At 37.5% G+C, this 23,722-nt stretch overlaps 1 protein-coding gene across 1 annotated transcript in view; it reads right to left on the reverse strand.

Annotated features, from left to right (window-relative positions):
* The window catches only part of LOC117208563 (laminin subunit alpha-1-like), a 90,126-nt gene that overhangs the window by 5,518 nt on the left and 60,886 nt on the right, over positions 1-23,722 (reverse strand). The window contains exons 3-7 of the mRNA XM_033449785.1: positions 12,649-12,891; positions 8,737-8,967; positions 2,333-2,569; positions 1,612-1,773; positions 1,025-1,321 (exon numbers count right to left, since the gene is read on the reverse strand). Of these exons, the coding sequence (XP_033305676.1) occupies positions 1,025-1,321; positions 1,612-1,773; positions 2,333-2,569; positions 8,737-8,967; positions 12,649-12,891 (1,170 nt within the window). The remainder of the gene's footprint in view (positions 1-1,024; positions 1,322-1,611; positions 1,774-2,332; positions 2,570-8,736; positions 8,968-12,648; positions 12,892-23,722) is intronic.

Genomic DNA, 23,722 nt, shown 5'->3' on the forward strand with positions numbered 1-23,722 from the left:
GAGACAATTTTAATTACTTTCGCCTTGCAGTGTAATTAAATGTATATTTCATTACTACACGTTGCACTTAATTCTTGTCTGTGTTCATACGCATATTCGTTCTTCTATCTCTTAACTCTTGGGAAATATAACTTTCTATTTCTTCGAGTATCAAGAGCGTGAATTAGTTTCGAGGGAAATTTCACTTTTCTCGCTAAACGTGCATTTGCTCCAGGAAAATCAAAGGCGTTACGTTAATCGGAATCTCTTCCTTCGTTTTCTACAACTTTTGCCCACCTTTCTGAGACAAGAGTTGCATGCCACGACGATGGAGTATTTATTTTTCGAATCGATCCACCCATCAACTATTTTTTCCACTCCTGCGACGTTTATGAAGCGCGTACCTCCCAGTGCGTGCTGTATTGACTGGAAAAGGTGGTAGTCCGATGGAGTCAGGTCTGGAGAATACACGGAGTGTGGGAAGACTCTCCATTCTAACAATATTTGTTTCACGAAACAACGTTGTTCGCTGCGGCGCGTGGTCGTGCATCGCCATGCAAGAGAATAACTAGCGTCGTTTATTTGATATTCGTGAACGTCCTTAGTCTAGAACTACGCTTTCTGAGCTTTCAATGGCTCGTAGAACAAATCTTCTTGGTCTCGCCAAATAGGGAGCATTACGTTTCGACTGTGAATTTTATAGGTTTCGTTCCACGGTTTTAAAATTCAATCGTTTACTCGTACGTATTTACTTGTTTACTGTCGCTTGTAATACATTAGGCATCTAACAAAAATATCAATACATTTTCACGTTATAATTGAATACAGCCGCTGGAACCTACAACTAACTCTTCCTTCAGAGTCCCTCGAAACTAATTCACACTCGTGACATTCAACTTCCTAATTACATTCGTCGAAATTCTTCAACACTGTTCTTCGTTTATTCGACTAACTTATATTCTATTACGTTTCAAATTGCATCATCCAGCATTATCTAGCTAATCAGTGTTCGAATAAAAATCAATAACATCTATGATCTACTCACTGTGGAATAAGATAATTTAGCGGTTCCACAATGGTCGCTAACACCGAAACAGTAACACGGAAGGCATCCATCGAGATTTTCCTTAGTCAGCGCAAAGTGTCCCGGTTTGCACTGGTCGCACAACTCGCCAGCGACGTTCGCCTTGCAGAGGCAGTCCCCCTCGCAGTCGTGAGACGGGAGGATCCCGCGGGAATCGCACGGACATGGCATGCAGTCAGGAAACTGACGATAACCGGCTGCACACTGGTCGCACTTGTATCCCGAATAACCCGGTTTGCAATCACAAGCGCCTGCTACCTGAAACACGATCGGTGTTTAACTCGATCAAGATTGATTTGGCCAACGATAATAGCGAAATGTTTAAGGTATCGACGACGAAACGCAGAGTTTGTTTCTGCGAAAGTAGCTGACAGACGTAAAGAAGGAAGAAGTTTTCGTAATTTTGTTCTTTTTGATTTCTGTATAAATGTGAAATTTTATCGTGGGCAATGTAACACCTAAAAATTCATCGAGTATTTACCAGGTTCAAATTGCGAATAAATTTCCTGTAGACAAAACGAAAGATCTTCGTACGAACACGTGCCTACCTTTCCTATATGAACGTACGAGTCATCCGGGGTGCAGTAACCCGTGCTACCGTGTACGTTGCAGTCGCACGGTACGCAAGGTTCAGGATCATCAGGGGCAACCCCGTTCGGCCTGTAATAATTAACCTGACACTTCTCGCAATTGATTCCAGCCGTGTGTTCCTGAAACAAATCATTTTACAAGGGACGTTAGCACAGATGTTGGAAATTCTATACGCGTCGCAAGGTGTTCTATGTTTAGTTGCTTCGAAATTTAAATATTAGAAATAATATAAGAATAATAATAGGAAGAATATTAGGAACAATATTCATAAAGTTTGACAAGAAGCACAGTATAGATGCCGATGTTGAAACAAAGATCGAAGGTAGAAGCAGCTCTGATTAAAGCATTTACAGAGTCCCAAATTCCTTTCTCGTAACACACACATATACATATATATATATATATACACAACTATAACTACATTACTAATCGCAAAGAAATAAATTCCCACAACAAAAGCACAACGTATCGCACAACGAATAAAAGCGTAATTTACATTCATAGGATCAGACAATGCTGTTTATACGTATGCTGGTCACTTTCTACGTAAGACACATATATAAACAAACAGATTCGTGCAGCATTCCTTTCGTCATCGACAGTCACATTCGCAAAACAAATTGACGATGTATCGGCAATTTCATTCGACGATATTTCTCTCGTGAAATTCGGGCTTACTGTGCAATTAATGCAGACACCACCGCCGCGAAATTTCCCACGAATGTCCATAGACATTCTTCTGTCGGCCACATCCTGATCATATCTGCACGAGGTTGCATGTCCATTGCAGTTGCATTTCTCACAGTGAAAGCCCTTCGCAGCTGTGCCAGGTTTCCACGGAATCTGATTGTACATGGGACAGCATTTTTCGCATCTTTCGCCGCACGTGTGGCGCTCGCATTCGCATTCTTGATGCTGAGAAACAATACCACCTCTTAATGGAAACTTGTTAATCTTCTCGGTTTAGTATTACTGGTTAAACGTCTAGGTATCCGATTTTTCTACGTGTTCTACGACTAATACGGTCTTCAAGCAAACCTTCGCTTCAGTGTTAGTAGATTTTGATGTTTCTTTCGATAGATATACTAGACGATATGGAAATAGCTGGTATTTGATTCGTAAAGTATTCATTGCGTATATTATTTGTGAAGTATTCAGGATGCAAAGAACGTAGAAAGTTGTGTACTATGATTAGTGTATTTCGCTTGTAACGCCAGTGTTAATATTAATTATTTAATACCGAATAATAATAAATTTCAAGTTTGTCTATGACGAACGATAAGTTCACGCCACTTGACGATATCTGAAAAAGAAGGGAAAGGCAATCCTTCTCTGTTGTTACGTTTCCAAGAAACGAATATCTCGCTGCTAATTCCTTGAAACCGAAAAAGTGAAGTGGCTGAGCGATATCGCATTTCCGCTTTCCAGCCATTTTTCCACGATCGTCGAATCAATTAACGCGGAAGGCGTAATGGATATCGCACGGGGTACAAGCGTGCTTTATAAATCGCGACACGGTCGCTGCAACGAGGATGCTTCTTTATGACTGGCGATACAGATATCCGGTATTGCGCTCGGGTAGGAGACATAGTACAGCCACGCAATCACAAAGATGTGACGTTCGAGAATTTATAGGACCGTTAAGATAACCGAACGCGTTATCGAAAACATTAATTCGCACGCGGTTTCGACTGGCTCGCGGCTCTTATTCCAACTAGCGTAATTTCTGAGACGAAGACCCGTGAGTTTTCGCGCACGTAGGTCGTTTCCCAGGTGTATTGTTCAACCAGATAGTAGAAGCTTGTTAAAAATTTCAGAGAATCGTAGTTCCTTGAACTTTGAATAAAAGATACTTCTAATAGGGAAACGTTACATTTTTTATTACAAAATAAAGACTCTCGCAATGAAATTTCACGTTCCTCTATCGCGATCTAAGAGTTAACACCGGAAACATTTTCGAATAAAAATATATGTTTCTACGTGTTTAACGTTAAAATCATTTTTCGTAATAAAATTCCCATTCGTTAAGCATAGATTTTTCTAACGATGTTCATCTATCTCGAGACTCTCAGTGAATCTGACTGTTTAATAATAATAATGTTATTTAAGGCTTGCTTAAGTACAAATTACAAATTCAGTTCAATGAAAATACTGTTGAATGAGGATTGTTAAACTGTTGGTTTGATCGTTCACCATCGGTCAGTTAGAGAAGCTACTATCATGGTAGTAAATAATATTATTACATTTAATTTACATAATATTATACACTTTAGTGTGGAAAACGTGATCCAATGTATACGACGCTCAGTTTTAAGTGACAAGACCACGCGTTGGGTTAACCCCATGTTTCCTCCGTTTAAATTTACCGATTTCTCTTTTTAATATTATCGCAGAGAGAAAATGTGATATTAATTCCTTGTTCCATTATTCTACTGGCAATTGACCAAGAAATAGGAAAATATGTTTTCTTGCCGCGAGAAAATAATTATATTGATAAAGTTGTTCTAATTTAAATATATTCGCCGAAAGTTGAAGAAAAGATAGCAGTGTTTCTTGCTTCTTAGTCCAAATTAGAGTAATCTATGGTTACGTAGTAGATTAGAAAAATATGGAAAATCGATCGAATGAATTACGGATAACGTAATTTATCGGACTTTTCCATCAACCGCGCGTCTTCATCCAGCACGTGATCTTAATAAATTATTAAAGATCCACTGTGAACAGCGATCGTACTCTACGAGCAGAATTACAAACCTATAAACGATAAGACTTTACGAGACGTGTTTATATGGCAAGCCGGAGATATTCTGAGCACCAGATGCGAGCAGCAAATCGTAATTTACATTTTTTACGACGCATCACAGACTTCATTGTGTTTTCATTAATGACCATTGTCATTCATGAGAATAGACGCACCGCGGGAAACGGTTAATGACTGCTACAATGAAGCATATTATCTAGTGATTTACTGAGATCGATGTACCGAGGACTTAATTAGCATCGAAGCAAGCTGTGTATAAGAATCGAGCGTGATGTTTGTGGCCAGCACAATAATTGTTTAATATAAATACCGTTCAAAAAACGACGCCTAACGAGAAAAGTAACGGTTAAATAAAATAAATCTCTACGCAATTATCTCTATTGCAAAAAGATATTTCTCCGCTTAGGAAGCTTAAAAACTGAATACTAAAACCATATGGATGTTACCACAACAGGACAAGTTATGTTAGCAATAAGAAAGGCAAGATTTGAATAATTTGAAATTTAAAAAACATTTCACACGAGAATTTACGACACAGAAAATCTGAGAGAAAACGAAGCAGCGAATTTCCACGATATAATCACAGTTCGATTAAAGGATAAATAAAAATGTTGCAACTGTAGCTGTGATAATTTATGATTTTTCGTTCATCGACACTGCATGACTAAGAAGCCGGAGCATAAACGCGAAAGCGATATTTCGTGATTAGAAGAGCAAAGGCGAGAGGATGAAGCTGACGAATATCAACGTCATATGATCAAAGATGACAATTTGATTGAGACGTAACTGGAAAATATTTCGAATGCTCGACCGATGGCTTCGTATTCAGCAATGCGATCGCTATTCGGTCTACGTGCCAATCGTCGTCCGCGTGCTGCGCCGGACCCGCCCAAAAACTAATTCAATTTATCGTGGTGAGCATTGCCAAAAGTTCATTCTAATCGAGTCGAATTCGTTGTCGAGCGAATGGTGTTTGCGGTAAAAACCTGATATCGCCACCTGAATTTCTTAGACGATTCATGGCCCTTGTTATTCGATGTTCGAAAGAAGTCACCGTCATGTTCCTCGATCATTAACCCTTTTGATGTATCACCGCGAATCAAACAGCTACTACACGCAAAAAGTACAACGATACTAATGACAGAGGGAATGAAATATGGAAATGTAAATGGTATTGATAACACAGTAATCGAACACGTGTTTACCGAGTTTGTAATCAGTTTAAACGATGACGATACTTATACCTAGGACCAGGTATTAATTAGGTATTAATATCTAGAAACTGTCTAGATGAACTTAACGTAAAATTATTAACTGAGTAGTTTGATTCCATTCGTATCATTTTTTCATTTACGACCGATATCATCGTTCAGTACTGAAAGCATACTACGATAGAAGGAATACTTATGAAATTGAAGCTTTTTCTCTCTAAACGTTCTGTAATTCTTTGAACTGGAAACAAACGTCAGATATAAATAAGGAAACATAGTAAACGAAAAATTGATATCTGGCATCGTTAAGATAGAAAAATCGACCGCAAGAACCATCGTGAAAATATGTACACCTTTCCTTCGCCTTCTTTTCCCTAAAGCAGAAAACACATCCATAAAACATCCGCCATAATTCCCAGCACGATCCTTGAACTAAAACCCAGTTAGAACTCGCTCGAGTGACTCGATAACGAGTCGAGTTCAACATCGAGCATCGATCACCCATGCACACAACGCTCAGCTACAGAAATACAAGAATAATGGAACGTGAGAATAACAGCAGGCCCTTTGACACGGACCAAGACACCGACCGATCATTTCTTTCTAATTTTATTACTTCTCAAAGGCGAAACTGCGTGACACCCGCGAGGCTGATTAATGCACTGCGAAGAAATGTTTCGCAACAATTAACAACAGGTCCCGGTCCCCTCTTTCAGCACGTTCAAAGATCACGACTGTTAAAGCTCGACTTCGCCAATGTGCCCATTCGTGGACATTAATAGTATGCAGGATTCCTATTGCACGGTCTGCATCATTTTGCCATCCTGGGAACGTGTCTTTCTTTAGGAGAATAATTAATCTTGCACAGACAATTATTACTTTCTTATGCAATCTCCGTTATGAAGAAATTATGAAATGCAGGGAGGAGAAGAATTGATCTTTCTTCTCCACCTCTTTTTCACTTTCGCTAGTCTGTTGGATAATGGAAAATTTGAACCTATTTATCGTGACTGTTCTAATCGAATTGCTTAAATAGACGGTGAAATATGTATTTTTATTTTATGCTTGAAATAATCAACAAAGATTTTTGACCAACACAACATTGTTGGTAATATCGTGCTCGATGTATTATTATTTGGCTTAATAACTATAATTAATGTTAATAACGTGCGATGAACGTCTTCTTGTTTTACAATTAAACGATTACAGCTACCATCTGAAAATAATAGCAATTTTACATTTGTAATTCAACTTTATGATATCAGATGTACGCAAAAGTTTCAGTCGTTTTCCAAGCGTTCGTGTATAATTACTTTTAATTGATATAATCTCCTGTCTTGTTCTGCAACTTTTCGGTCGGTATTGATCTATTTGAAACGTCGATTTCATGATCGTTTGGTGACAATAATCTCGCGAAACAACGGCGCGAGGTGAAAAGTTCTTGCGCGCGTGGCGTATTCTTCGGATTTGACACCGACAGATTACCGTTTATTCAGGTCGATGCAGCGCTCTTTAGTCGGACAGCACTTTCGAAATGTTGCAGATAAACGAAACGTCATTTTTTCGCCACGAAGCTCGAGAAAGTCGTACGAAATGAGGGGAACTATTTCGAACATTAATTTATAAAGCACACGTGTAATTATGTATAAATAAAAGAAAATTGCAAAAAGAAGGACTAAAACTTGTGCATGCGCCTAATAGAAACGTTTCAAATCTAACGACAGTTGCATCTCGCGTGCTGTACGAAACGTTAAGTGATAAATCCGTGTCTGAAATATCTTCAATCAGGAAAAAGATGAAACTTCATTGATTTTACCAGTTGAATACGATGTATGTAAATGAAGGAAAAATAAGGTTGGAAAGGAAGCATGTAAAGACATTCTTCGACAAACATAAATCTTTAAATGCTGCTGTTCTATCCTGCAGATTCGGTCTCGTGTTCTTTCCACGGTAACTTCCGCAACCTCTAGCTCTCATTAGTAGCACGGAACGTGAAAAAAGTTAACGACGCTGGGAAATTTGGAGCGACTCCCGCGCGATCGTGCAAGAAACTTAACGTACAGTAGTCCCCTGCGGAGGACCGACGGTTTCTAACAGGCAACCGACTCGAAACGAAGGCGATCCTGCCATTAGCAGCGGCGGTAGACAAAGGTCTGACAAGTTTATGGCATTTCCGACAGATTTATTTCCTGCACCTCGGTAGCCGCCCCTTCCAATCGCAGATATTCGCGATATCTAACTTTAGAAAGGACTGTCTACAAGAGAATAAAATCTCGTGGTTTGCTTTCTAAACTTTCTTCCTTTTCTCGATAGATTATAATTTTATTATAATATGCGATAGCTGTTTCCATTACTAGTCCTATCTGTTGGTTCCTACTTCTATCTAATTTTCTATACTAATCACGGAGTGAAAATGACGTATTAGATAATAAATTTATTCCAATAAATAGGAAGAAAGAGAGAGAGAGAGAGGGAGAGATGCAATTTAGTAGGTAATTTTTCAGGTTTTATCCAATTTTAATTTAATGTAACTTTCGAATTAAACTCTTCGTGAAATATCCATCAAGATGCGTCGAATAAAAGACTCTTAGCGTTGGTCGAAGAAGATCCGGTTGTTTCTCGATGGGAAACCTTACAACAGGTTCGAGGCAAATGTGTTAATTGCAAAACTTGTAATCCGTCGGGAGTCAATGTGTAAATTTTACGACTTTTAATTTAGCACGAGTCAACGTGTGAATTATGGGGCTCGTAACTTGTACCGGGATAACTTGTAAAGCATAAAATTCGTATCTGTTCCAAATCGATATCCTTAATATAGCGTAATGTCGTTACTTTCGCGTATGGCCAATACATCCGTTGACAAGCTAAATACATATACACGTTGATAAATCAGAATTCACAGTTACGAAAATCGTATATTATCAACACCTGACTTATCCTCGATCAGGAACGAGTCAAAGTCTTCCACCCTCCACAAAAATCACCATAAAAATCAAACGTGACATTGTAAACTAGACTATTCCCACGATACATTAACATTATTCTACTATTTTTATTCTGCGATTTTTATTCTCAGCATTTCTTTCGTTATAAATTATTCTCGCACTTACCCCGTGTTGGACGCTGTAACGACATCTTGCCGCGTGGCCGGAACACACACATCTTCCACCAATGTTGATTTCTTTAATCGAGTAAAACGCGCGCCTTTTATCCGCGATCGTCTCTCCACTTCGTCGAAGACCCTGAAGCCGAAGCCGTACGTATCTGGCCTGCGTGAATTCCTGAAGGGTCGTGCTGTGATTCAGGGCACCAGGTCTACCGTTCACCAGGTGAGTATGGATCTAAAGGGAGATATCGTTGATTGAATATACACAGAACAAAATTATTCCTTAATTTAGGTACATTATGGTTTATCGAAAAGTTTGTGTTTATTAAAATTTGTAGAGATCTTTCAACTCGTTGGGAAATCGATCGAGTGGTTAGTATTTTGTCGGAAGAGTAGTTCAACAGCTTTGATATTTAATTATATTACAAGCAACTGTATGCTCTAATTAGCAGTTACTTTTATCAAATGACGGGAGTTGTACGTAAAATTAATTTTAAATTCAAGTACTTTCTTGTTTTATATTTCGACTTGGTGAAATAACTGAGTTTTAGTATTCTTAAGTTCCATTAAAATCTAAGACGAATAATCCTGATTATGTTTTACGTTGTGTACGAACACGAGGAAGACGCAAAGAAAATTACGATAATATCCGATCTATAAAATCTAGATCAGATGCAGATCCATAAAATTTTTTACAATAATGTTTTATAGAAACAAGAAAGATATCCAATTTGTTCCCGTATTACGAACGGATCGACGTAAACTACCTGCAGAAACGACATCGGCGATCGATAATAAGAAATACAAACGTTTGATTACAGCACTAAATCTAAGAGAACGCTGAAATCGAAGGAGTAAATCATTTGTGAATGGTGCCACGCGTTAAGTAGAAAACGAGTTCCATAAATGGCATTCCGCGGCTCCTAATATGGAACAATTACATGGCTTCCAGAATAGACGCGCCTACACTTTCCTATGCCTAATTTTTTTCGAACATTTTTTCACCTGGTTACATGATTTAGTACGTAATATTTCGTGTAAGAATCCTTCATATTGCTTTATCACTAAAGCGAAAAAATACATTTAATCGATCAAAATCCTCCACGATCAAAATAAATTCTCAATTTTTTATTTATAGTTAATTCTCCGCTCAAAGCTTTCTATAATAGCAAATTCGACTCACGAATCTTTCGTTTATCGAAAAGATTCGCGTAAAGTTCCCCTGGAACTCCCAGATTTCTCGAATGATTATTCTACAAACGATCATTTCACAGAACTCAACTAATACAGAGTGACTACAGAAAGTATTCGCGCATAGCCTTATTTTCCGATGAAGTGATCTATTTTATCGAATTCTACATTTCATTTTCGTAGTATGATATTTCTACAGTCGTATGAAAGTACTGTTAAATAATACCAAGTTTAATATACGTGGACCTAATTAGCATGTTGAGTGGCAAGTCTATACACGATACACTTCAGTGTTCGCATTCTTACCTTTCTATATTTTTCAACAATCTGACCGAAGCTTTTCAACAATCTCTGTAATTCTGCCATTTATTTTTTGAAGCAAATCAAGCGAAGAAAATCGAATCGTAGAAATTCTTCCATTACTATGTTATTATCACAATTACATTGTATAATATTTGTAGGAAATTTGAAAGTGCAAGATCGCACAGAATGTACAATATATAAAATTTCCAAAGTATAGATTTCTATGATTCCCGGCAATTAAACAATTTTCCACCGAGCTTCTACTTCTTTAATTATATTCTCCATAACACGAATTGTGTATAAAATCCGCATTCTAGCTGCGATAAATACAATGCTCGTACAAATACTTTTCACAGCCACTGTAGATAAAAAATCAACCAACGATGCTTTTCGAAAGTCAACTAAGATCCATTCGACATTGTCCACCTTTCCTTAAATTGAACAATGATTCCCCCGAAATTGTGACAGCTGTTTCTCCCATGACGTACACCGTTCAGCCGATTCGCTGTTCCTCGCTTTCCGATTTTTTTCCTGGTCGATCCGTAGCCGCGTACAGAAGCGTAAAACTGGCAACCCCCCATAGGAGGTGCGTACGTGATAGCCCCATATAAGGCAAGCATACACCATACATGGCCGGAATGTAGGGATCGCCGTTTTTGTATCATCGATTCGTTCTCCCTTTCCCTCTCTTTCCACCATCGATCTCGCTGTCCTCTTCCTTTTCTCAACCACCTTCCAGTTTGCACAAAACCGATCTCGTGCGCACCGCCTCGTGCACGGCTGTAAGCTCTAATTATCTGTTTGCTCTTCCGAGAAGTTTGCTAATTCCCTTCCAGATAGATGCTTCTCGTATTTTCACATCCGTGATAAGTTTCCCGACAATGAAATTGAACTGCTGCGTACACGGAAAGGGAGAATTTTTGGCCGATGAATAATCGGCGGATTTTTATATATTCATAGGAAATTTGAAGGTACATTGGACAGAATGCACACGGTAGGTATGAGATTTGCCTCTGAATCGATATCGTATTATGACGTTAACCTAATACTATTAATGCTATTAATAATGCTATTGTAGTTTCAAAGAAACTGTCATTTTGACAACACATCCCTACAGTTTCGCTATGTGCAACACAACTATAAGGTTTCTCTTCCACGCTTGAACGAATAATAGTAAAATATTATTAAAATGATTCTTAAAGTTTTACATGTCTCAAGTTACGAATTACAAGTGCTGATAAATTCTTTCGTACAACAGTAACAAATTTAATCGTTTCTGATAAAAGAAATAAAGTTCTATGAGTGAATTGTACAAATTAAAAACTACTTGACGCAAAATAGTACAACCATTATATAACGGATGTTTACAATTTATAACTTGTCAACTTATAAAATGTCAGTTCGTTAATATTATTACAAATTACGAACCAGCTATCCTATTTGAGCAAAACGGTGAAACAATTAAATAACAGAAGTGTACAGTTTACAACTTGTCAAATGCTAGATCGTAAATATTACTATTTGGCAAATTATCGTGCAAGATTCCAGAAAGTACTTGCAATTCCAACTCTAATCAGCAAAAACAGTCGCATGCTACGAACCAGTCCCATCGAGAAAGTAACGAAGTGTCACCTGTAACGAGCAACGATCGACCAATTTCACCTGGTAAACGTTCCATTTCTACCAGAGCGTTTCAATCGCGCTGAAATTACTTTATAACTTAAGGTCGAGTGTATAATTCGATCGAGAAGATACTGAGGGAGAAAAAGTCTGCGAGTTCAGCGGAAATTCCTTGGAAGAAATGTTTCCTTCCCCCAAGCAGCCAAGCAGCCACTCGTATTGCTCGTCAAAGCGTCAGCCGACTAATCATCCAATCATGTAATTACACCAGCGATTGCATGGGACGAACGATAATTAATGATCTGGCTCTGGACAGCTACCGCGTTAACACGGAAATAACAGCCGATTTCGCGCGTAAATAATTACACACCTTTGTTTCTCGACGAAACGATCGACGATCGTGAAATTTAATCTATTTTTTATCTGATTGTTTTTTTTCCTAATCGAGGTTTCTGATAATAGAGTAGAGTAGATATACAGGGAGATAATTTAAATTAATCAAACATTAATAGACATTACTGTGTACAAAATTATTTGTACAGTTGGAGTACGTACAGAAATAAGGAGAAAAATATTTTCGATATTATTGAAATAATCAACGTACATAAATAAAAATAAATTTGTTATCGAGAGCATAAAAGAAACTCATCTAAAGTATTATTTCAAATGAATCAATTTTTAACAATTTTCATCGAGTATCTTTATATTTATTTGTAAAGGAAAAATATTTATTCGCTGTGTGGTCTAAGATTTGTTCACAGTACATAGCCAAAAATACGAATAAAGATAGTAGCGCCCTTACCTCTCCGTTTTCCATAGGAGTCTGCCTGGAAAAGACGCTGGTACATATCACATCGTCGTCCCCGATGTAAATAGGTTTTCCGGTAACAGGCGGCACAGAATACCGCGTCCAACATTCTTCATCGCTTGGTGCGTAATACTGCCACGGTTGGAAATTTTCACCATCGATAGATTTCTCCAAAATCCATGCGGCCGGCCTTGGTGAATTTGCTGCCTTCACAATTACGTACTCTATTTGATACACCTGAACAGACAGAATTTATGACATATTAGATATTATATTCATTTATTCCCAATAAAGTATATTTATATAATATATAGCATTATAATTTCTAACAATTCCTAATGCAGCAAGATCGCCATAAAGATTTTAAGTTCAGAACTGTTACAGCGATAAATTAAATATTTCCATAACTTCGATACTTTCTAGCGTGAGGATATCGAAAAATTGCATCAAAATGCAAAATATTTTAATCGTTTGACGTGGTGTTTCGTCTTTCAGAGAGAATCGCCAATGGTACACGGAATACCTACGATATGCCGAGCCATTTCATTTCAGTGTGTAACGGCGGAAAGGGAGTTAGAGGACAGAGAACCATAGATACCCTGCAGTTTGCCAGAATCCCTGCGGAGTCTGGTGAATTTTCTACTGGATAATTAATTTCAAGCACGCAGGAATCGTGTGGAATAATCCACGTGGTTGAATTACTCACGATCCATCTGGCTGTGCCACGTTTCCGGCTGTGCCACGTTTCCCGCGGTGCTAACAAATAACAATTCGCGATCGTCGTTCGCGTTACTCCACAGGATATACGAATCTTGTTATTTTGTTAGAAAATAGTGTTTCCTGTAGCAATGTTTGCAAAGAAAGCGACATGTTTTATTGCGTTAGAATTAAAACACTATTACTAGTTATGACAGTATCAATTTGAATATCTGCACTTTCTCTTCGTACATCCTAACCATTCTAATCATATACTTCTGAATCACTGTACTCTAGCAGTCACATTCAAGATTTAAGATTACCAAGTTGAATTCAATCGATTACTATCCAGTATAAGAACTGAGTTTAATTATTTCAAACGAGGTATGTAATTATTGACAACCTCTTGTACAATATTTTTTAACCCCTTAAGGACCGAAATATTTTGCAAAAATTGACAGATTTAGCAACTGATTAACATACCCAATAACGCATCATGTTTAAAACAGAAAAAAAGCGATAGGATGAGAAATTGCGAGGCAAATATTCGATGTTCCTTACAAGGAGAAATGTCTTTATAAAGCACATTGTATACTTAGATTTTTACAATTAATCTTTATGTATCACTTATGGTGTGGTACAGATGCAAACATGGTACAATGCATAAGAGTGGGCTGCAATCTTTGCAACGATGCCTCGATTCTTCACGGATCTTTTTTGTCAGTCTTTTGCGAACGCACTTTGCCTGCAAAGACTTCCTTTGATGGTAGTTGGCGGAATAAAATCTGCCAAGTGTCGCTCAGTAAGCCTCAATGGAACTGGCACGCGAATATTCCTAGTTTTGCATAAATTCAACCGATAAAGTAGGAGCGTGTTAACACGAGATGAAGGAAGGTAGACAGAAATTTGAAAGCCTGTTAACACGTGTATGGTCGTTAAGCAGTTAAATGGAAAAAACGTTTTACGAAGATGAAGATGTCTAACAGCCACTGGATGAGTGTTTCGCTTTCAAGGACGAGTCCTTTTACCACAAAGAAATACACAAGCTGCCATTAAGATGGAAAAAAGTTGCAAATGATAATGGAAATTATACCGCGAATTAACGAGTAATAAACAGTACGAAGAATTACAATATTCTTTTACTTGGTAAACGAGTCTCCATAAAGACAAAAAACTCGTAGCCACCCAACATTTCTCATCCTTTTAATAATTTGTCGAATGGAACAGTAACTCACGAGGGCTATCGCGTCTCAACGGTGGACGTTGTGTCGCCGAGCAGACACGCGTCGCCCTGTTTCGTCGGGTTAACAAGACAGGAGTCCCTCATTCTCTCGTCGGGTCCGTCTTTGTCGTTGTCGTTGTCCTCGTTGTGTCGTCGTTACGCTGGCATTGTGAGGCCAGACCGACGCCCACTTTCGGACCATAAAGACAGATCGCATGTCCGCGATACCGGCGGGGTCCGCTTCCTTCTAAGGACTTCGTCCGGGACGCTCGATCCGAATCCCGAGGAAGCGGACTTCAATTATCCGATCCTCTTGCTCGGTCTGTGCATGTAGCAGATCCTTCCAACTAGTCGAATCATGGAAATCTGCTCGTTAATATTGAAGCCGAGGCAGCCTGTTTTAAATCAGACCTTCGTCTCTTCCTTTAGTTTCAGTTTTTAAAAACATTAGAAGATTTCTATGAGAATTAGAGATTTCTGGACTGGAACGTTTTACATCGAAACGCGCTGATCGTAAAGTACGATCTGACAACGTAGATGCAACTTTTTCAATGAATTGATCAATCACATTCTTTCAATCGTATTAAAGACTGTCAAAATACACCTTGACCGATTCATTGGACATAGTTTTTGAAATATCGAAAAGTTTGTGGAGATAAAGCGGGCGTGGAATTGGCGAAGCTTTCTACGTCAGAGTTAGATGACCATGAGATTTACTGTTGAGACTTGTGTGTTTATTTGAATGTAGATTAATGTTTCTACCTATCTGTACGTATATGCCTTGCGTATATAGTGCGTTATAATTGATTACTAATCATCGAAAGGGCTAACACGATTTAATACAACAACGAGACGCATCGATCAAAAGTCCGCCACGCCACGAAATCGTTTTTAAATCCATTTACGAAGCGATGCAGCCGCGCCGTCGGTATTTACGGACGCAACGTGCGCGTCCCGAAATCTCGCAACGAACTTACGAAGAAGACGAAGCAGAAGCGAAGAGGAAAAGTACGACACACACAGCACGGCGTGCAAACGTTCCGAAGGCTAAATATTTACACTGGCTGCACGTGTTCGTCTGCTTCTTCGACTCTGCTATCAGCATCGCGTGCCTCGTCATGGGGTAGGTCGTGTAGAAGCCGACAGTGTATTCGGAGTTCAAGGTTGACGCTTTCTATACAAGCAACCGGGGTATATATTGGATTTTCTTCGCCATCTCGGATGTCGACGGACGTCGGTGAACGCGGAGAAAACAAACATGATTTCTACGCTGTCGTTTCGGTTCGAATGGAACGACGTTTGGTGTTTTACGGATGACAGTCGTTGTTGCTCAACCATTTTGCTGTTCGTCAAAATAACCAACATTGCTCGAAATATTTCGCGCTACTTATTGTAATTCAATTCAATCGCATTTGCATTAAAAAGAGAATACGACCGCAAAATACCAGAAAACTTTCATCGAGATATCTAACGAAATAAATTTGTCGGACATGTAAAATGTCAAAGTATAAAAATTGAGGAAAGAAAGAACCTCTCTTTGCACAGCGAAATTTTTTTATCAGCCATGCAAATAACGAAAACGGTAAATACATCGTGATATATTCTTAGAGAAGAATGCAGAGAATTTGTCGAGAATCGATAATGAAGGACTTCATGAAGTTATCAAGTAAGCACTTTAATTTTCAACGGATCGTGCGAAAAAAGTGCTTCGAACCGGTCTTCTCGGTTCAAGGGCCAGCACGTTTATCTTCGATGGGTTTGCCTCAGTGTAAATAGTAGTAAGCTCGATTGGATGACCCTGCAAGAAAACACGTCAAGGGCTGTATGCTTAACGCACCCTATCCAACGCGACCTTTCCGCAGCGCACTACCATGAAGACTTCGATTATGTTGCACTCACAGCTTCATAGAAGCACTTCGCTCAGATTGCGTCGAACACGCCAGTATATAAAATTATTCTTTATTATCTTCTACTCTTCTCCAGAATTTTTGCGGTAGAAATTGACAAAAAAAAAAGGGGGGAGGAATATAATAGATCTTATTATATTCACAAAAAATACATAAATTACATAGGACTAGTACAATTGTTGTTTGTGTTTTAATAAAGAAGTAGCCTAAAATAAACTTGAAACTTATTAATCTTTGAATTAACTTTGAACAAAGATGTAGCAAAAATAATGTTAGAAAAGATACATGCTTATTTTTATGAGAATTTAAAGTGGACAACCTTTTAAAGATTTTCTAAATTTCTTTAAAGTTGATAGCTTTACAATATACACGTAACAACGTTGAAACGTGAGATGAATCAGAAAATATTTTTACAATAATTCGCAAATAATGCGCTTATCAAACATAAATTTTAAAAATTACAAAAATGAAATATCATTTTTATTTCATCGTTGTTTCCTAAAATCCATTACTTTCGCCAACATCATACGTTTGATAAATGTAACTTTCTTATGATCTATCAAATCGCTTCTCGCTTCTCTCGAGGAACTCGCTTGAATTGTGTCATCTTTAAAGTATACGATACTTACATAGCTTTGTAACCAGGAAGTAAATCCTATACGAGAATTATATGTACATTTAGCGTATCTGATAGAACTTGTATCAATAACGAACGTATCAAACATTGGCTGATCTAGAACACAAATTCCTTTCAAAAAGTTCGACATTTCCGGAATCCCTCGTAAAAGTTACGGTCAAACGCGTGGAAAGGGTTCGACCAAAGGAGGAAAGAAGTGGTTGTGATCGGTTCGAAGAAAATTAAAAGTGACTACGACCGCAAAAGTCACGCTCGATCTCGCTTCAAGCATCCGAGAAACACGATTTTTTTGTCAGGCTGCCAGAGGAAGAGCGGAATTCTCGTGGTCCGAAGAAGCGGGCACCACGTCCAAGGGAAGGCTCCCACGATCGGGTCGACGACTAGTCGCCTTCGTTCGAGCTCGAACACATCGACGCAGCCTTGTAAGGATGCGGCCGGTATTAGCATCGAATGACAGAAATGGCTTTATAGTGGAAGCTCAGGAGATGAAGAAAGTCAATAATGACCGGATCGGCGTCGGGCCGTGAGTCGACGATCAGACTCGATCCTTCGCTAAGAACGCGTGTAGATCGAGCCAGATTGCGTTGTAATGGAAGAGATTTTATCGTCGATTGTACGGTTATACAGGTGTACTGGCAAGTCTCAAGCTACGGCTCACCGTTGCGATCGAGATTATGTTTCGGTCGGACATGGAGCATCGCGAATGCTGTTCACAATTGTATTTTATACGATATGTTTCTTAAATTTGCTTGTAACTGGTATTTTATGAAGTTACTTTGAATGAATTTCTCTACGAAATTTAGTAGGTGCAAATTTTACGTTTACGTATAAAACATAAACATTCAATATGGATAATAGTTTAATATCGCTATATACAAACTATCTATACTATTTATTATTATACTATGATTATAACTATTTAGAACTATATGCTAACTATTTATTGCTACTTACAATATCAAAAACGAAGACAAGCCAATTTAGGAAATTTTTAACTCTTTAGAAATTTGATAAAATGATCAAAATTAGAGATTTCCTTGTCATATAGAAAATTTCATTAACTCAAACTCTGTATGGACTGATATTTTTCGCAAACAGATATTTCTATTTAATTACAAACGACACCTCTTACAAAACAAGCTACAAAGTACTCAATTTCGAGGAATAAGAGAATCTTGTCTATTGTACTACGAATCTCAACGACTCTCAACAAAATTTTTCTGGCACCATAATTTTTCACAACATACGTATCCACACGCTTTTAAAGCATTTGTGTGTAAACGCAATGTTCGCGTACAAAATTAACCGCAGTCCAATTACGACCTCAAATGATACACAAATTGCATTTTGACTCGGAGGTCGCATCTTCTCGGAACAATTTACGACACGAAGATTACCCTGAGAATTAGTCAAGCAGTCGTCAGAGAGACACCATATGGTAGCTAATTAGATCCGCGGAACTGTTTACAATTAACCGCGTCGTACAGAGCGGCATACATTGGACAGAAATCGAAATAATCATTGCTCGACTTTGATCGTATTATTCGATGATATCATTGGTCTATATGTAATACAAACGTAAGCAATAATTTCTCAAAAGCCGAAAGAGGATTAGAAAAAATCGTTTGTCATTCTTTTGGTTGTCAATTTTTGTGAAACAGTGTTTGTAAATATATAGTAAATATGGAGAATTTGAGAAAAGATACGTCAAATTTTAATTTCCTATTTAAAAATTTCTCTCTTTCTATAAAATGCAATTAAAAAAAAGATTCAAAACAACCTGTAATTTTGATCGTTCCGTGTCAAGAAGGTATTGTATTACGTTGTTATATAATTTTTCTCTCCTAAAAAGTGCTTCTTTTTAGTGGAATCCATTCGTAATCGTGATTCTGACCACACTTATCACGAGGAAATTTTAAAGGTTACACAAAATTATTTTTCAGGTAAAATGATATTTTTCAAATATGCTTTTTTCTTATAACAGAAGCAGTACGAAGGACAACATGCTAACAAATTAAATTTGAAAATTAAGTCGATACAAGAACAATTTTCGACTACCACGAAACGAAATTGCTATTCGAGTTATATACCCAAAATTTGTATTGATTTCGTTAAGATCAAACTATCATGTATAATAAGCATATACTTAAACTCTGTGTAGAAAATAAATGTTGTCACGATTCAACATTTCCATCCGCTTTATGATGCAGTTTATGATCGTCATTTCGCGTTTCAGCGGGTAATGTTTGCACCCTATGCTCGAATTGCTCCATAATCGCAATCACGAGTGCCATCAATCGTCTAATTTCATTCGTATAAATATTTTCTGGCCAATGACACAGCCGTAAAGGGTTCGTACCATTCAAACCGTAAGTGTCATTTTTATTATCCTCATTTCAGCACGATAAATATAAATCTAAAACACATCTAAAAGTCAACTGTGTTCTTTTTGCTTGACAAAGTGCCTCCACTTCCGAATTCGCAGACTGTAAGCTCTCAAATTGTCCGCGACTGGCCGCGTAAATCATGCCAATATCTAAATACACTAATTATAGGTGGCGGAACCGAGGTACTTTCTTAGCACCTTGTTCAAATCCATCGCGTTGAGTATTCTTAAAGCTCACGACGATATTTTTACAATCGCAATAAATCTTATAGAATGATCGTGCGACACTATAAATTTTATTCGTTAACCTGATAAACGAACCTACTAATCAAATTTCTGTACTTAAAAACCTTTGGCTGAAAGCTTCAAGTAAAATTATATCTGTTACAATGTTACAATGTTCAATCGTAATTGTATCGAATCTTGATCGATCTTCTTCTTCTTCTACTTTACTTGGCACGTTGAATATTTTTAACCGTCTAATACAAATTTTATTACTTCGAATTTTCACTCTTTCTTTAATAATTTCCTTCCAGTTTTTGATAGCAATACAAGTTCTTAAAGAAATAACGCGACCGAAAACGCTTCGTGTTGAATTAACAAAATAAATAATATGATGCTGATATGCTAGGCGAGAGAACATTAAAACATAAATGGAAAAATCATCGACAACGTTCGAATGATCACTTTAATCGTAATACGTTTTACGATGATCAAAGTGTATTGAAATTGATGGATTACGCTTTGATTAATATTATTTTCAATAAAGCTAGAGATATTGAAAGTGTTATGAAAAATTCAACTATCTCGTCTAGAACGACCTAATATTCCGCATCATAAATTACACATTACAAATATTATTATCTTCGGCGGTTGGCTCTTTGGCGGAAAACTGCATGCGCGTCTATGCTTGGAACGTTCCTCATCGTTGGCAATTTCATCGGTAACTTACAAAGAGAGATGAACTGCCGCATCATTCCGACCATTCATTCGTTTTCTACGCCCCTGTACTTTTGTTTTCACGCGCTGGATGATATAACGCTAAAGTAAATTGCACGCTCTATTCTCGGTGTAGGGCAGATATTCTGAATACATAAGCAATCGCTATTTTCTGACCGCGTGAACACGCTCGCGCAAAGGGTAAGCCGAAAGGAGCAAAAAGTCTTATGCCGATAATGCACTGGCAATTTTCAGCCGAGAGATTCGCGTGAGCTATCCTGAATCTGTAATTTGTATTTATATTTCCAAAGTACAATTAAGCAATTTTCACACTTTCGTTTGTACTTCCTGTTGTTTCTCTTATTTAGAACTTTACTTCGAGAGGGAAAAGTCCTTTGTTGTGTAAAGATTTTGTAAAGAAAGCTGTGCAAAGATTTTAATAATAACAGAAAATACATTTCATATTTGTATATTGCACGATTATTATAGAGCAAAGATCATCGTATTTTCCTGTGTACGTGTATTATAATCTTCAATAAAAATTTTGTTGGAGAAAAAGAAGATTCGAATTGTTTAATGAAAGAGAGAAAACAAGTGTACATGATTTTGTAATTTACTTCGCACACTTGACATTTCGTGTTAATTGCGATACACTGAAGGGAAATTTTTGAGAAGAATATAAGAGTGCCTTTAGACTATCAATACATATATTTTCTATATTTCAAGATTCTCAATTAAAAGGATCGATACTGTCAATGCAATATTTTCGATATTTATCGACAGATTGAATCTTCGTCGAGAACTTCGAAATATTAACAACATTACTGATCGTCTAGGGATACGCTAAGTGAAAGAACGAATGTTATTATTTTGTAGTAGATAGCGGTACAGATGTATAAGTAGTACTGTTATATGTGAAAGAAACGTAGCAAAAATACTTAAAAACGCCTAAAAATAAATTCAGTTACCATAACAAAACAATTTGGTGCAAGGCTTTTGCGCAACGCTATACATTCCAATTTGAAATGTGCATTACTATTACTATACTAAGAGTCTAGGAAGGTATTTTCGACGAGAAGAAACCACGGCCGATTCCTTGAAAACCAAAGCGTCCAAGAATTCTAATAACGACAAGCGTCGCCCTTTCTTCGATGAAACCCCGACCCTGAGGAACGAGTCTCGGCCACGCAAAGAGGAGCACTTCAAGCCTTACCGGCTCCAGGAACCGTCTGTCCGGTAAACTTTCTTGCCGCTGCACCTCGCTGCACCCCATTTACGGACCTTGCAAGATAGCGCACAATGCCAATTTATTAGTGGTGCCCCTTAGCCTCGCTTCAGCGGGGGTCTTACGGTCTTGCGACGCACCCATAAAGGGATGCCCGACACCATCGCTCGTAAGAAACACTGGGAACGATACACGTTTACCACGACCCGCTTCTTTTCACTTTCGAATATTTCTGACTGAAAACTGCGGATTTTTGGTTCGATGTGGATCATACAATTTTGAACATTAGGAAGAAAGTTTCTTCTGTGGAATTAGCTAACGTTATTGAAAAATATGAGTTATCGTAGATGTTGAAATAGCAATCAAATTGAAAGTAGGGAAAGTGACTGATGGATTTTTAGGTAGCTGGAATAATAATCTGTGTTGGATTGACTGATACGTATCAAAATACTGCTTCGAAAAATTTTGTGGAAATCGAATTTTCATTCTTTAATTTTCTACAATATATGTATCGAGGTATAGATATTTTTCTTGAAACGGAGACCAATCGCTTATGCAAATTTTAAAGCAAAATAGGAATATGCTAATATATTAATGTAGGTATATACTTCGCCTGGATTTCTTCATTGAAGCGTGGTAAAGTATCAGGATTTCTTCATTGAAGCGTGGTAAAATATCAGGATTCTCTTTTAATCTCTTTCACAAAAAGTTGACAATTAGAAATTATGTTTTACATCTTTCGTATTACGCATACTACGTTCTTTCTTCAATGCTCGAAGTTATTAGAAGATAAAACGAAGTAAGAGATAGAAATAAACATATTGTTCCAATTGATAGCCAATTATGTATATATGTAAATAGATTTGCTTTATCTTGAAACGTATTAGGCATAGCTAAGTATATATAATGGTTACATATTACGATTTAAGATACGCTAAATATGGAATGCCGATAATTGTTGCAGAAAAAGCGACATTATCTAACTGACAAGAGAATGCGTTAATAGAATTTCGTATTTCTAATTTAGATAATATTTTGCTTTAATGTTTGATATATGATATATGATATTTATATGAAATACAATATTTTATTATTATTATTATTATTAATTATATATGAAATATGATATTTAAATAGAATGAGTGAAATTAATGTAACTTTGCGTTTCAATTAATTTTCACACTTTTAATAACTCAATATTTAGAAAGATACAAACTCAATTTTTATTCGTCTCCTGCAAACATCACTTAATATTTTCATTTTTCTCGCGATATAATATATGATTTATTCATCGAAATACAAGAAATAAAAACATCCATTTCATCCATTTCAATTATTGATTCAAGAAGATTCTTAATTCAGAGAGGACACGCTTAATTTAAAAGGATAAACTCTAAATTATACGTTTCATACAACTTCAAACTATGAATTAAACTGTCCATAAAAACCGAAACGAGTTTTATTTCATGTAACAGAGAAACATTCAAATTCGCAAAGCATAATTTCGTATCAGATTATCACATCCTAAACATCAATGCTAATCGCTAATAATTAATTTGCAGTGTTTCGAAGAGAAAAATCACGATGTTATCACAGATGTATATATCTATTTAAAAGAAAAATTCCAATTACTCCTCTTTCCTTCTCCAGTCTTGTTTTTCGGTTGCTAGCCTTAACAAAAATGATTACAATCTCGCACAAACCCTTCGGACGACCAGCTGGATACAACGCGATACAAATAGTAGGTAGCGCTAGTAAACGATCGTACGACGCTTATTGTCGGCGACACGCGTGAAACGTTCGCGTGGAGTTGAGCGGACACGCGTATAAAGCCACGTTTCGCGGAGGTGTCGCTTCTCGAGATGCTATCGCGGATAACAACGTGACGCGAGATCTGTTTACGATACAACCTTTCTAGCTCTTCTGCCAACTCTCGCCCCTTGCCTTCTTCTTCGTCTTCTTCTTCTTCTTGTTCCGTGTGGTACAAGCACGCGGAACGGAGCCTGAAGAACGTTTATCACGAGTGCCGGCACATCGTTGGAAAATACATTCAAGA

This window comes from Bombus bifarius, unplaced genomic scaffold, assembly GCF_011952205.1.
Source record: "Bombus bifarius isolate JDL3187 unplaced genomic scaffold, Bbif_JDL3187 scf7180000008140, whole genome shotgun sequence".
Classification (NCBI taxonomy): domain Eukaryota; kingdom Metazoa; phylum Arthropoda; class Insecta; order Hymenoptera; family Apidae; genus Bombus; species Bombus bifarius.